General features: G+C 38.9%; 1 protein-coding gene across 1 annotated transcript; it reads right to left on the reverse strand.

The window, feature by feature from the left end:
- Positions 1-11419: 11419 nt before the first annotated feature.
- On the reverse strand, positions 11420-14987 carry LOC119892048 (Golgi-associated plant pathogenesis-related protein 1-like). The gene is made up of 6 exons (XM_038704132.1): positions 14919-14987; positions 14581-14607; positions 14170-14379; positions 12819-12896; positions 12380-12529; positions 11420-11737 (listed from the first exon to the last, which is right to left on the reverse strand). The coding sequence occupies exons 2-6, from the start codon at positions 14585-14587 to the stop codon at positions 11733-11735; spliced, it is 450 nt and encodes a 149-aa protein (XP_038560060.1). The 5' UTR covers positions 14588-14607; positions 14919-14987; the 3' UTR covers positions 11420-11732.
- Between the last annotated feature and the right edge of the window lie 318 nt (positions 14988-15305).

The following is a 15305-nucleotide window of genomic DNA, read 5'->3' on the forward strand; positions in this document are numbered from 1 at the left end:
TGTTTGCATTCACCACAATGTTGCCAGTGAAATGGAGCCAACAAGTAAATGTAAGCCATATTTCCTACAGCCACAAGAGGGTGCTTTACATCAGTCAAAGACATAGCTGATGGGAGATCAGGCAATTATTGTGTAATGCTTGTAGGGTGTTTCATATTGACCTTTATATATTTAAGATTAAGGTTATGGTCACATCCAGATATGATCTCGAAACAAGGTGGAATGTTCAGTGTCATTCAGCAATCCTCTCATGTATACATTTAACAGGACACATGTTGCTGTGATCAAACCTGTGACTCTTTGATGATGGACAGATTCTTATTTGTACAGCTTCCTTCTGATACACTGCATCTTGATATTAATTCATTATACTTCTATGTGTGGTTACCAGCATACAATGTAGCTCTGCTTTTTAAACATTCCTCATAATAAATAGACTGGAGAGGTAGCGGCAGTGATGGGCAGCAGTTTCACAGTCTGCACTATAGAAAGTTGTTAAAGTCAGTAGGCCTACTTAAACACCAGGACCCGTATTCAAGCTTCTCAGAATTACTCATAAGAACACTGCTAAGAACTGACTTAAGAGTAAAAAAATTCTTGGATCAAAGCTGTGCTTAAAAGTTAGTTATCAAGCATCATAGTCCTAATTTGAGTGAAATGTAGGACTAAATCAAAGTCATCAAGTGTCAGTCTTAGTGCTGATTCACAACACTTTGCTGTGCCACAAACAGGATTTTTGGATGACAATGTCGCCAAAGACCAATCACTTAATACTGCTAAAGCTGGTGATACACGGGGCAACTTTTTGGGCAATGTTTTTGGGCAATGTTGCCGTCAATGGTAATGAGTAAAGATTACTACCGTAACCTGCTGATTTTTTAAAACATGGAGTAAAGTTTTATTGATGTGCATTTTCAGCCTCTGATTTCAGTTAATATCAACACAATATTAAAACTATGGAAGATTTTATTGGACTTTAATATTTGTAACCCACAGAATACAATCCACAAATGTGTACTATGATGAGCAAATATTTCACTATCTACAAATTTGTATTTTTACATTTGCGATGTGTAGAATCATATGCAAAAAAATACAGAGTGACTTCTACACACAAAACAGTTTTTGCACATTTGCAGATTGCTTTCTGTAAATGTGTGGGTCATGTTACATTTGTAACTTCCTTTTTACATATTTGTGGAATTTTCTACTGTGGAGATCTGTAAAGAAAAAATATACACAAATATCTCACTACCCAAAACATGTATTTTTACATTTGTGTAGTGTAAAATCATATCCAATTAGCAAATATGTACAATTAACTCTGTACACACATATTTTAAATTCACAGCAAAAGTATTATTTATGCATTTGTGGATCTATTTTTACACACAAAACTGTTGTTGCACATTTCCTGTCAATTTGCGGGTCACGTTACCTTTGTGACTTCCTTTTAACACATTTGTGGAATTTTGTCCACTCTGTACTACAGAGATCTGTATATGTGAGAGCAGTTTATTAGCTACACCAGCAGGTGGCAGTACCGACATTGCCTCTCATGAGTTATAAGAATACCCATTGCAGTACCCAGGGTAGGAGACAACAACTTCTGCTTCTGCTGGACCACTGGACTCTCCTCAGTCTAAATTTTTCTGTACAATATATACATAATGTATATAATTTACTATTATCAATGTATTTGTTTTACATTTATATTTAAATAAATAGACCACATTTGAAAGTACTGTTTGTTGTTAGAACAACTGTCAAATTTCAGATGTCAGAATTGGTAGAAATACACAAATATGTACAAGCTACACGGTTTTCAGTTACAAAGTACACAGGTATTGTTGCACAGTAAAGAGGTTAAAACATGCCAATCACAGGGAAGGTTCTATACATTGTTTGCTCTTTTATAGCTGACCTGTGATAACTTATGACCTTAGTATGAAGTGACCGCCCCGCTCTAATAGCTCTCCTTCCACTACAAGTGTTCTGTCTCATATTCAAATGTTCGACCATAGAAATTAAATTTGATGTTCATTTTATGGTGTTTCCCCTTAAGGGGATTGCTATGATAAATACTGAGATCAAAGGGATGGAGAAAGGAAGATGAGACAGGGAAAGAGAAGTGGGGTAGAGATGGTGGGATGTGGATGGAGAGAAAAGGTCAAGGGATTAATTGAAAGTTGAAAGGTGGTGTTGAGGACACAGTATGCCCTAATTTGACTGTGCTCATAAAATAATTTGTAATTCTTAAATGCATGACCATACTTATTGCCTTCCTGTTTTATTCTATATTGCTCTGAGACACTAGAAGAGTGACTTGTGGCAAAGGGGAGAAAGACAGTTTTACTTGAAGATATCTTATTGCACTTTTCTACACCAAGAGGAAAGACAACACACAGTAGCACAATGCAAGTAGAGATGGTAATGGCAAAAATACACATATCAATAGTAGCAATGATAACAGGACGAGGGTGTCGAGCAGGAAGAGTAGGTGGTTTGCGATTATAGAATCAGACTCTACAGCTCCAGAGGCAGAAATACCTGCTGAAAGTGACAGAAGGAGAGTGGAGAGGGACAAGAAAACACAGAAGAAGTTGAGTTAACATGCATTAATGGGATAACAATGCACACAGATGGAGAGGTAGAGGAGAGAGGAGTTTAATGCATCATTGGAAGTAAATAAATCTGAGATTGACAAAGAGGTCTGTTGCTCAAAAACAAAATCATATATAATATTGAAAAACTGAAGTTAATTATAAGAATTATGTCTTAAAATGTTCTAATTAAAAACGTACTATGTTTTATATGGTGCTATCAATAATATCGGTTGGATAGGTGCCCTTTTTTCTCATCTTATCTATCTAAATTTTTCATATTCCCTTTATAAAACCTAACTGCCTTTTGGATTTATAGTCATGTAAGTGACCTTTCTCAGACTGAGTACCTATTAATACAAATATAAACCTCCCAAATCTGACACTCACAACATGTTACTTTCACACTTACACACATGCGCACAAACTCATATTTATGCTGCCAGTCATTCTGCTAATTATAATTGTAAACTGCTATTTCACATGTCATGTACACATGCACATACACTCTCGCTCTCCTCTTTCTCTCTCTCTCTCTCTCTCACACACACACACACACACACAATAAATAAATCAAAAATTCCCAAAGACATATTTCTTTTGACAGATTTGGACAAAGATAATAGAAGAAATAAATATTCTGTGAAAGTGAGAAAATGCAACATAGAAAGATTGACTCAGAAATGTGATAGACCGGAAGACAAGTAAAGGGACAGAACGAGAGAGAGACACATGTTTAACATGAGAGAGGCTAATTAGTTTAGATGGCAGCATAGATCCACGTGCTTAGTGTGGCTTTTGATTCGCCATTGTTTTTTTCTTTATACTTGAGGATTCTGCCAGGTAACAGGCTGAAATAATGTCCCATGGGGTTTATTTTAAACCCTTTATTATACCAACTGTCAACCTGAACCCGAAACTGAACAAAACAGAAAACTTTTGAAGTAAACAACACACAGAGACCAATAAGTACATTTTCCATACAAATCTGACCCAAGAAATTCTGTTAAATGGTTTTTAGGATTAAAAAACATTGCAAAAAAAAAAAGAAAAGCAAAACAATGTTTAGATCACAGCTATATTTTTCTTTTATTAACCTCAGAGGGGACAACCTTTGTAAAAACTTTCCCCATGGTAATTTTACTGCCTTCAGTGTAGGGGGAGCAAAGGGAGAGGGGACTATAACACACACACACACACACACACACACACACACACACACACACACACACACACACACACACACACTCTTGCAATAAGAGACCCTGAAGCAGCAACTTCACCCACAAATACCCTTCATACGGTAGACATTGGAGGGCTTGGCTATGGAGACAACTGGGTTCATGAAAACTGTTATAAAAGATTCATAGGTAGACAAACATGGGTTTAATACAACAAAAGTAAAGAACAAAGTCCAAACACAGGGTAAATCCAACGAAAGTTTAAGGCAATCCAAACACAGGGAAGATCCAAAAACCCAGGGAAACAGTACGAGGCAGAACACTCAACATATGAAGATAACACCACAAGGACTGAACACAACTGAGGCAAATATATACAAGGGCACACCATACACACACAAGCAGGCAGGGCAATTAATCACAGGTGAGACACATTAGGAATCAAGGTAGACAGGAAACAAAGCTAGACAAAAACACCAAAACAAAACAGGAAGTAAAGCTACCGACAATGCATAAGGATATAAGTAACTAAATATCAGCTAATAAAACCTAAACAAGAACACAGAGGCAATAGGAAAAACAGAAATGGACGTTTTACAAAATAACAGAAAAACACCACACAGAAATCCAAGGTCGTGACAGAAGGTACTATACCTTCTTGTTTCCTAATCAGTGTATTTTCTGTGACAAGATAGGAAAAAAGGTCAAGGGCAAAACTGAACATCAAACAAGAAACAAGTGTTGGAAACATGAAGAACAAGCCTGGAAAGTCATCAAGACTAGGGTAAGGAAATTTAAAAAGAGTCTCTTTAGCGCAAGGTGCACAAATGCACCCCCATACCGTCACAGATTATGCCTTTTACACTGGGCACTGATAACAAACTTGACAGCCCTCTCCTCTTTAATCCAGAGTATGCGAGGTCCATGATTTCATAATTGGACTTGTCAGACCACAGGCCAGTTTTCCACTTCGCCTCAGTCCATCTTAAATGAGCTTGGGCGCACAGAAGGCAGCAGCATTTCTGGTCCTGGTTTATATATTCAATTAAATTTTATTATGTAGCGCCAAATCACAACAACAGTTATCTCACAGCGCTTTTCATAAAAGAGCAGGTCTAGACTGTACTCTGTGATGCAGTAGGCGACAGAGGCAAGGAAAAACTTCCTTTTAAAAGGCAGAAACCTCGAGCAGAACCATGGCTCAGGGTGGCCATCTGCCTCGACCGGTTGGGGGTGAAGGGGGGGAGAACACAATACACACACACACACACGGGTACAGACAGTAAAGGTAATGTTTCTATAGACTAAATGAAAAATGGTACAGATATTTATAGTAGTGTTAATAATAATCGTAATGTTAATAACAATAGGACTAGTAACAATAGTTGTTGTAGCAGAGGGTGTCGAGCAGGAACACAGGGGGCAGCAGGTGACCCGCAACCACAGATCCAGACTCCACAGCTCCAGAGCCAGAAAACCTGCAGGAAGTGATAGGAGAGAGACGAGAAAGCACAAGACTACGGGAAAGGGGAGAAGTTGTGTTAGTAACATGCATTAATGGGATGAGGTTGCATACAGAGGGAGAGGAAGAAGAGGAGAAGAGCTCAGTGCATCATGGGAAATCCCCCGGCAGTCTAGACCTATAGCAGCATATATAAGGGATGGTTCAGGACTCACCCAAACTGGAACCTGGTTCCACAGGAGAGGAGCTTGATAGTTGAACGCTCTGGCTCCTAGTCTACTTTTGGAGACTCTAGGAACCACAAGTAACCCTACATTCTGGGAGCGCAGTGGTCTGGTGGGGTAGTAAGGTACTATGAGCTCTTTAAGATAAGAGGGTGCCTGACCATTAAGAGCTTTGTAGGTGAGAAGAATGATTTTAAATTCTGTTCTGAATTTTAGTGGAAGCCAATGCAGAGAAGCTAAAACAGGAGAAATATGATCTCTTTTCCTGGTTCCTGTCAGAACACGTGCTGCAGCATTCTGGATCAGCTGAAGAGTCTTAATGGACTTTTTTGAGCAGCCTGATAATAAGGAATTGCAGTAACAAATGCATGGACTAGTTTTTCTGCATCATTTTTAGACAGGATGTTCCTGATTTTCGCAATATTATGTAGGCGATCCTTGAAATTTGCTTAATGTGAGAGTTAAACGACATGTCCTGATCAAAGATAACTCCAAGATTCCTCACAGTCGTGCTGGAGGCCAGGGCGATGCCATCAAGGGAAACTAAATCTTTAGATAATTAAATAAATAATAATAATTAAATACATAGATAAATTACAGGTCATCCAGGTTTTAACATCCTGAAGGCACATTTGAAGTTTAGCTAACTGATGAGTTTCATCTGGCTTGATCGATAGATGTAACCGAGTATCATCTGCATAACAATGAAGGTTTATGGAATGTTTCCTGATAATATTGCCTAAAAGAAGCATATATAAAGTGAATAGGATTGGTCCGAGCACAGATCCTTGTGGAACTCCATGACTAACTTTGGCGTGCATGGAGGATTCATCGTTAACATGTACAATATATGGGTTACTCTTTGAATGGTAGAGTTCCAGCTTGCATTTGTGGATGCAGCGACAAACAGTGTTCACAGACAATGGTTTTTGGACGTGTTCCTCAGCCTGTGCAGAGATGTCCACTAAAGAACCCTGTCTGGTTTTGATGCAGTGCTGTCTTAGGGCCCAAAGCCCACAGCCATCTAATAGCACATTGGTTTTCAGCCTTGTCCCTTGAGTACAGAGATTCTTCTGTTTCTCTGAATCATTATGATATGATGTACTACAGACAATGAAATCTCCAGATACTTTGCAATTTTACATTGAGAAACATTATTCTGAAATGATTGCAATATTTGGCAGCATAGTCTTTCACAGAGTGGTGAACCCCATCTAATCTTTCCTTTGCTGGTCTCCAGCCCAGTTGCCCTGTCATACGTGTCTAGTCTCCATCCTTTTCGTCACCCTCCTGACCGGCATTCAGAGGGTTTCTGCCTTCGCCACCGGCCTCCTGCTCAGCTTCCAGAGGATTCCCATCCTCATCATTGGCCACCTGCCTAGCCCCCAGAGGGTCTCCATCTTCATCGTTGGCTTCCTGTCCGGCCTTCTAAGGGGATCCACCTTCGCCGCTAGATCCCCGTCTGGCCTCCTGATATGCTCCGTCTATGCTGTCGGTTTCCTGGACCAACCTCCGGGTCGTCCTCCCGGCCCCTCTGTTCTGCCTCAGTCACTTGCTGTATCCCTGACAATGCTTTAAAAGACGATCAGATTTCTCACTGTTTTGGGGTTTGTTTTGTTGATTTTGGTCTAAAGTTGAGTTGAGTTGAATCCTAAGAATAACAATTTCACTGAATTCCTTGTGTCAGATTTGTATGGGAAAATGTACTAATTGTTCTCCGGATGTTTCTGTTTTTTTCCATTTTGGTTTCAGGTTGACAATAGGTATAATAAAGGGTTAAAAATAAACAAAAAACAAAAAAAAAATGGGCATGTGCCCACCCAGATTGACAGGTGACTCACCCAATCAGATTAATAAAAACAATAAAAAATTTAATTTATTTTTTAAATTTTAACAATAATAATAATTAATTATAATTTCAATTGAATAGTTTCTTGAGGAAATTTAAAATTTAAAATATGTACAGAAGCTTTGAAAAATAGCTACAAAAGAAAAATATTATGTCAGCATATCATGTGTCAGTCCATGCAACACCCTGTTAGCACCGACAGTTGGTGGCAGTTTAGTGCACCTTTAGGAAGCAGAGGCAACCTACCTAAGCTTTTGCTAAAAAGCTATCATTGACACACTTTAAAAAAAAAACACGTCTAGATGATGACATACTTTTGGACCATGTCATACCTGAGGAGGAGGATGGTTGTGAGACACTTAGTGGCTCTGGGAATGCCGGTGAAACTGCCGCATTTTCATCATGTCATGCTAGCATTAATGTTAGCATGAAGGCTGACGCTGCACTCCACCGCCACAGACCGCCACCAGCATCCAAAGAAACAACGCCATCGGATCTATCGGCATTGGAGGAACCTGCCACTCAGCCAAAGCTGTCAACATTTCCGGCTACTGTCATAAGTGGAAAACCATGCTCATTCAACAGCAACTGGTATGAGAAATTCAAATGGATGGAATACAGCAAAGAACGGGATGCAGTGTTTCGCAAGGCGTGTAAACATTTTCCGCAGATACACACAGAGTTTACTTTTATTAAAGATGGCTACAAGAACTGGAAACGTCTCAGAGAAGCCTGCGACAAACATGAAGCAAGCAAGCCCCATGCTGTGGCGCTAACTAAGCAAAAATCATACATGGTCAGTCATGCACCGCAAAGCCGCGGGACAGTTGTGAACCAGCTGCACGGTGACACCCTGTCATTTGTGGAGCGAAACAGGGAGCATGTTAAACTTGTGTTGGACATGGCCATGTTATGTGCCAAGCTGGAAATACCACTCCGAGGCCACAGAGAAACCGAGGATGCACTTAATAAAGGTAATTTCTTAGAGCTCTTCAAGTTCATGTAAAAATATGCTCCAGAAATTGAAAATAGACTGAACAAGCTGCCCCGAAATGCCACCTTCATGAGCCACCACATCCAGGATGAGCTGCTTGAAGCTGCAGCATCGATCCTACTCCATAAAATAAAGACTGAACTGCACGGGCAATATTTTGCCATACTTGCGGATGAGTACAAGGATTTAGCTCCTCCATATATTCACCAGGCCCACCTATTAATGACGTTCTGTATCCGCCACTGCATGGGACATTATTTCAGCCTGTTCCTGGCAGAATCTTAAAATATACACTTCAAGGATTAAGAAAGAAACAGTGACAAAAACAAAGCCACCCTGTGCGCGTGGGCCTATGTTTCCATCTAACTAAATCTGAAATGTTAGTTCACACCTCTGCATAAAGAACTTGTGCATTGATGCACCTGTGTTTTTGAGAGATGACCTTAGGAAAGGTGATGACAGAGACTGAAGCATGCGCATGTGAGGTGTGTGTGTGTGTGTGTTCATGATCTCAGAAGGATAGAAAGGTGAAAAAAGAGTAACAGCAAGGATATTTATTGGCCTTCACCTCTTTAAATGTTTATTATCTGGTTATGGTCAATGCTGGTTAAAGGTTGAGGGTAATGACATTCAAGGACAGGGAATGATGTGAATGACAGGTCTTTATGACCACATAAAAGGGGTATTTCAGCCAGTAATTGATGTAACGTAATGTTTTGAGTGATTTGCATTCAGTTTTGTGCTTTAGTGGTGGTACATGGATGCTACACCCAGGTAGATACAAGTAGAAATAAAACTTTTCCTAACAAGACATGCACTTCTCAGTTCATAATACACACAGTCAGAGTCAAACTTTTTTAGGACTACTTATTTTTGAAATTCTGTCTCACAACACACCATCACGTGCCGCGGCACCTGTTAATACCACTATAAGTAAATTCACAACCTATGGGAAACGCTGCTATGCAAGCTTAAACTGCCTTTAAGTTTGTCAAATCAGTTTTAAAAAGTCCATTAAGGCCCTGAAATGTAAAAATACTTGAAAATCAGGCTTTAATAGAGCAAATGCAAACCTTTATTTTTTTTTTTAGCATTCTTCCTGTACTTACAGGATAGGCTTACTTTTTCCCAGATGTATTTTAAAACCTTTGTTCTACCATAATTAGTTTTCCTGCCCACACTGATCACCTTCTGAACTAATCTGAACGTAAAAGACGGAGGACAAAGTCTGCTGTCCTTTGCTTGTCCGAACCACGTAAAAAAAGTCACGGTTATAAAAACAGGGCCTCAGTTTGAAAAATCAAGTGGATGATATCCCCCTGCTGCAGAGAGCTGCATTGGGGTTGGGAACACAAATCGTGTGGGAGCGAGCAGTTTTAACTGTGCTGCGGGCGGGAGCGGACGGTTAAAAAATCGACTGCGGGTCCTGCAGTAGTGCTGATAACATGGAGTCAACAAATGAAGTTGAAAAGAAGATTAAAAAGAGCCCATGCGACTGCTCACTAGAACGTACTGCACGGGCCTGACTCAAACAGGCGACCTCGCGTACAGGAGGCGAACACGCTGACAAGGGAGCTAAGTCACCAGTACGTCTCCTAAGGTGTCGAGAGTGAGGTTTGCTCACTGCACAGTCTCGCTGTAGGTGTGGGTGGGAGTGGATGCACATGTTGCGGGAGCGGACGGTAATGGTCACAAAATCAGCAGGAGCGGGATCAAGAAAACAGTCCTGAGCAGTTCTCTACCCTGAAGTCCCATAAGATTATATTTTTTATCTTGTGCGCACTTATAATCTTGTGGGAATAAGATGAGAACTTGTGCGCATAAGATCATAATTATCTTGTGTGCTAACTTGTTCCTACAAGATAATTATCTTGTCACCATGCATGAACCTGTTTTGTTTACCTGCCACTTCTGAAATATATGGCTGTACCTGAAGTAAAATCATAAATAATTTATATATAAATTGTTTATAATTTATATATAAATTACTTAATGTAAAAAAAATTTTCATGGATGTATTTACACCAAAACTGGCGAAAGCATGGTATATTTAATGTGGAAGAATTGTAGAATTTGGTGTATATAAAAAAAATTACACATGGTGCTCTGTGTGTTTAAAGGACTGGCCAAAATTATTTTCAACTACCAAGATATATCTAGTAAAACCCATCACTTTGTTTTTCCAGTGTTATGTTGCATGTGGGAATGCAAAGACTGTGGGAGGGGGGTTATAAGAAGATATGGGTCCGTATTTATCAAGCTTCTCAGAATTACTCACAAGAACCCTGCTAAGAATTGACTTAAGAGTAAAACATTCTTGACTTAAAGCTGCACTTAAAAGTTAGTAATCAAGCATCCCAGTCCTAATTTAAGTGAAGTGTAGGACTAAATCTTACGTGTCAGGCTGACAGCTGACTCATGACACTTGCAACGGGGATTTTGGCAATACATTATGATATACACATTGTAAATGAAAGATTAAAAAAAGTTGATTGTCATATGATTGCCAATAATTGCGCCTATTAGGCCTACACCTGGGAAGCCGTCTATTTTCAAGAATTGTGTTTGTTTCTGTTGGATTACGGGGGGTGTTGTTGGGAAGTCAGTGAAATACGTCACAGTGTGTGAAGCTGTCAGTGCCATAATTGCATCCATGACAATTCGGCTGAAGGTTGTGATGTCCTCAAATCATCAGCATTGCATTGCTACATTTGTCCTGTGGTAAAGAAACAAATGTTGTTTTCCTGTGATAACGGGATGATTTTCCTGAGATCCCGAGGATTTCGACCGATGTCAGCTGGGACATCTCATGTGAGCAACCTCTCTGGTATGAAAACTATTCTATGCATGACCCTTGACCTGCCTTACCAAAGACAAAAGACCATAGTTAGAATATGAATGTGAGTGTAAGAGTGCAGGCACGTCTACAGGGTCGTCAGGTGGGCTCCCTCTCAATAACTGGTGTTTTGTTGAGTCAGTGGGTTCCACCATCCCTGAACCACCTCCATCTTTACCTGCACCACATACTCAACACAGCCTTCTGAAGAAAGCTATATTCACTTCCTCCTACAACATCAGGAAATTATTTGTGAGCTGAGACCACATCTTTTATGCAAGGCATTTATTCTTAATTCTAAGAGCAACATTTCATCATTATTTTCAATTGAGTCCTTTATGTTATGGGTTAGATTTTCTTTTATATTCAGTAACACATATATAAACTGAAAAAGCCAGAACCACATTGATTTACAATCTTCATATTGAACCTCAGTACAATTAAAATTATTCTGACTCAACATGGACTATTAATCAGTCGTGTGTTGAGGGTTGCAGGGATGGTCCAGGTTATTTACAGCAGTGTGCAGGAATTCCTCTTCTCACTCCACCCAGCTCTCTGCCACATGTAAAATGCACAGCCTTTACGCTGGAAAGTGAAAGTAGATACTGGTGAGGCATGCAAGTGTTAAAATAACAAACCTAAAACAAGAGAATCTGTTGCTGCGGGAAACATTTGAAAACCTGCACCAGCTAGCTGACTGAAGTGGTTGCATGAGAAGAAAAATCTGATTACTGAGAATTCAGCATCTGCAGAAGACATTTAGCTTACTGTTGTAGAATCAGGTTTAATAAAAAAGACATAAAGGTTTCTCCCCAGCGGTCACTGCATGCACCCCAGAGGGTGAAGTCAGTACTAACACAAACTGGTTATTTAGGTAAATGGTTTTGCTAACTGAACAACATAAAAAGTTTTTTAAGACTGTAATCTACAAGTTCATTAAAACTTTACTTGTGTGAGTGAATTTACTTTAATACTTCCACCACTCTTTGGTGTGACATAGTCCAAATTTGGCAAAATATTTGACAAAATCATAACTTGACATCACTTGAATGCACAATTATGCTACATTTACATGTCTGGGCAATGAAATTCACAAAATTTAAATAAAATACAATTTTCCTTTGCATCTGCAAACTCGTAAAATTAACTTCTGCAGCCTTTTGAGGTAATGTACTCAATCACCTTCTCAGACAAAAAATATCCAAAATTGTGGTACAAAAATGTTACCTAGGGGGAGGACGTTTTTCTCAAAGTATCCCGGCATGTTCATGTTGCCAGCTGGCCGGTACTGCCCAACCACAAAGATCATGTTGCCATTAGTGGCCATACCCACACCCAGTTCAGTGCTGTCTTTCCAAACCACCTGAGTAAAATGACCTGCAGGAAGAAACAAAGCACTGTAGTGAGGTTAAAGTCTGATCCTGATTTTCTAACTTGCCTTAAATGCATAATATTTTATACCTAAATCTAAAACTTTATGAAACTAAATTCAAATAAACAGCAACATAAGGTTGATCAAAGTTTATCTTTGATTTTTATCTTCCCCCAAAAATACATTTTTACAGAGCAACATAAATTTGTAACTTTTTCATTCTTATAAACCTTCTTACTCATCTTCACATTTCAAATCTATGGCTATTTGGTTATCATGTGGATTGTGTTTTACCAGTCCCACTGAGGAATCCAGGTTTCTCAAAGTTGTAATCCTTGATCTCACTGTACCATGAATCTACAGCTTCTGCCCCTAAAACATGAAATAGAAAAAAAAATGCATTAAAATAACATGATATTGACATTTGAATTGATAGTAGCAAAGAAGGGAGTCTTATAATAAAAAAACCCCAACAACAATGAGGATAACATTGTGTAGTGCCAGAAGAATCAGAAAAATTCCAAGAACTGAGTCAGGAATATCTTTCAGTTTGCTATGTTACATTTACATTTACTAATTTAGCTGACACTTTTACCCAAAGCGATGTACAATGGTAAATATGTCAAGAGGTGGAAAGAGTACAAAAATATTCTTCTTAAGTAAAAGTAGTGTTACTTTGAAGAACTTTTACGTAAGTACAAGTAAAATTACCGGTATAAAAAACAACTCAACATAAAACGGGACGGCTGTGGCTCAGGAGGTGGAGTGGGTTGGTTGTTAATTGGAAGGTTGGTGGTTCAATCCCAGATCCCCCAAGCTACATGTCAAAGTGTCCTTGGGCAAGATACTGAACCCCGAATTGCCCCTGGCGGCTGTTCCGCCAGTGTATAAATGTGAGTGAATGGTGAATGCAAAAAAGACTAGAACGGCACTATACAAATACAGACATTTACATTTAAAAAGTTTCTCATTTAAGTCTTTTTCAAGTAAAAGTGTTGAGTAAGTAAACTCAAATAACTTAGTTGCTTTTTTAACATCCACAAATAACATATTTATATTGATTAAATATCTTATTTATTATTTATTACAGGCCTACTTGTTATAGTAAATCACAGTGTTTTGCGATTTGATAAGGTACTTTGCCAAAGCAATGGTGCAAAACAACGCTAGAGACCTTTTATGTTATATTGAGAAGTTTTGAGAATGTTTCATTTCATTAGCCTATGAAACTGTGGCGGAACAGATTAATCAATGACAGGTCACACTTTGCTGGGTCTCTCTCACCAAAAGCATATGTCTTATCCACTGCTCCATCACCACCCAGTTAGCTAACTTTAGCCACCATTTAAGCTATTGGTCACACCAGAACAAATCTTATTGCTTAGTAATTGAACTTTTAATCTATAAACAAAGAACAGTAGCATTTCTTCTTTTAAAAACGACACAGTCTCATATTTATCGATCATGTTCATGATCGATTAAAAGGATGACGTGATGGTAAAGGTTTAGCAGAAATTAGAATGAAATAAAGAACCGAATGCAAAGTCTGATTGAATGACGAGGCAGATGATAAAATGACGAGGCAGATGATAAAAAGAAGAATTTGATAAAAGGATGGAATTGAAAGGGGATAGCAGCAATCCACCTGTTGGGTTAATGGTTGCTGAGCTGGACTTAGCGTAGACGTTCTCTCCGTCCTTAGTGTCACTGTGCTGCAGGGTTTTGATTGACAGCAGGTGATCGGCCCATTTCTGAGCTGAAGCTGTCAACTCACTGCTAAGAGTCAACGGTGGTGTGTTGTGCTTCGCTCTGTAGGCATTATGGGCTTCCAGGAACTTCTGCTGAAAGCTTGCATCTGTAGATAAAAAGACATTATCAATTGATGAACTTTCAGTGCTTAGAGGAAACATTACAGCAAATACTGGAGCTGACATGTTCAAACAATGTGGATGTAGACAGAATAAATCATGCCCTGTGATAATACCAATCCTCTGAATGATGATGCCTTTTGTGTTCTTGCTGTGCAAAAGAATCCCTGAGCAGACAACACACTAACCTGCCATTGTGTCTGTGGTTATGAAGGCTGAAAACAGATAAGAACAGGATTGAATAATAAAAAAAACATACTCAAACAAATTGGAAAAAAACAATAAATGATTAAATATTCTGTTAAAAAATAATACATTTTATTTGTAATGTACTTATATTAAACAAATCCCAAAGTGCTACAGTATAAAATCAGCTAAAAATAAAAACACTTAGAGCATTAAGCATTAGCAAGGTGCTCAAGCTTAGTGGTGCTGATGAAAGGAGTCATGTCATACAGTTGAGAGCTTATCTAGCAGCAGTAAACACAAATTCCCTCCTGTGACTGCAGTAATCTCCAGCACTTACCTGGTTCAGGCTGCTTTCCTAAGGTCTGGAGGAATGTCCTGTAAAGAGACAGTTCCTGTTGCTGTCTGAAGCTAGTATTTATATCCATGAGCCAGACCTCTCCCTCCTCATCCATATGTAGGAGGAGACAGACACCCAGCTCTTGTCTGTAATTATTTCACTGCACTTATCCTTTTTGAAAATTGATCATAGTTTACAGTGTTGCTGTTTGCAAGATATGCCACATTCTCCACGTGCAGATTTAAATTCAGTGATTAGTATGAGTTTTTGACATTTTAGTTTCTCTAATCAGTGATTCTCCAGATACATTAGGGTATATGCGGCAGGAAAAAAATGGTTTCTTTTCATCTATTACGTCATAAAGCATGTGATAATTTGTAAATGTTT

Source organism: Micropterus salmoides, unplaced genomic scaffold (genome assembly GCF_014851395.1).
Source record: "Micropterus salmoides isolate LMB-PRFRI ecotype aquatic unplaced genomic scaffold, ASM1485139v1 Ms_hic_scaffold_7, whole genome shotgun sequence".
Lineage (NCBI taxonomy): Eukaryota > Metazoa > Chordata > Actinopteri > Centrarchiformes > Centrarchidae > Micropterus > Micropterus salmoides.

Bases quoted from the DNA above. Each gene is read 5' to 3' on its own strand.
- LOC119892048 (XM_038704132.1), bottom strand. The intron at 12,897-14,169 runs GTGGATTGCTGC...TTCATGTTTTAG, and splicing joins AGCAACCATTAACCCAACAG to GGGCAGAAGCTGTAGATTCA. The intron at 12,530-12,818 runs GTAAAACACAAT...TTCTTCCTGCAG, and splicing joins TGGATTCCTCAGTGGGACTG to GTCATTTTACTCAGGTGGTT.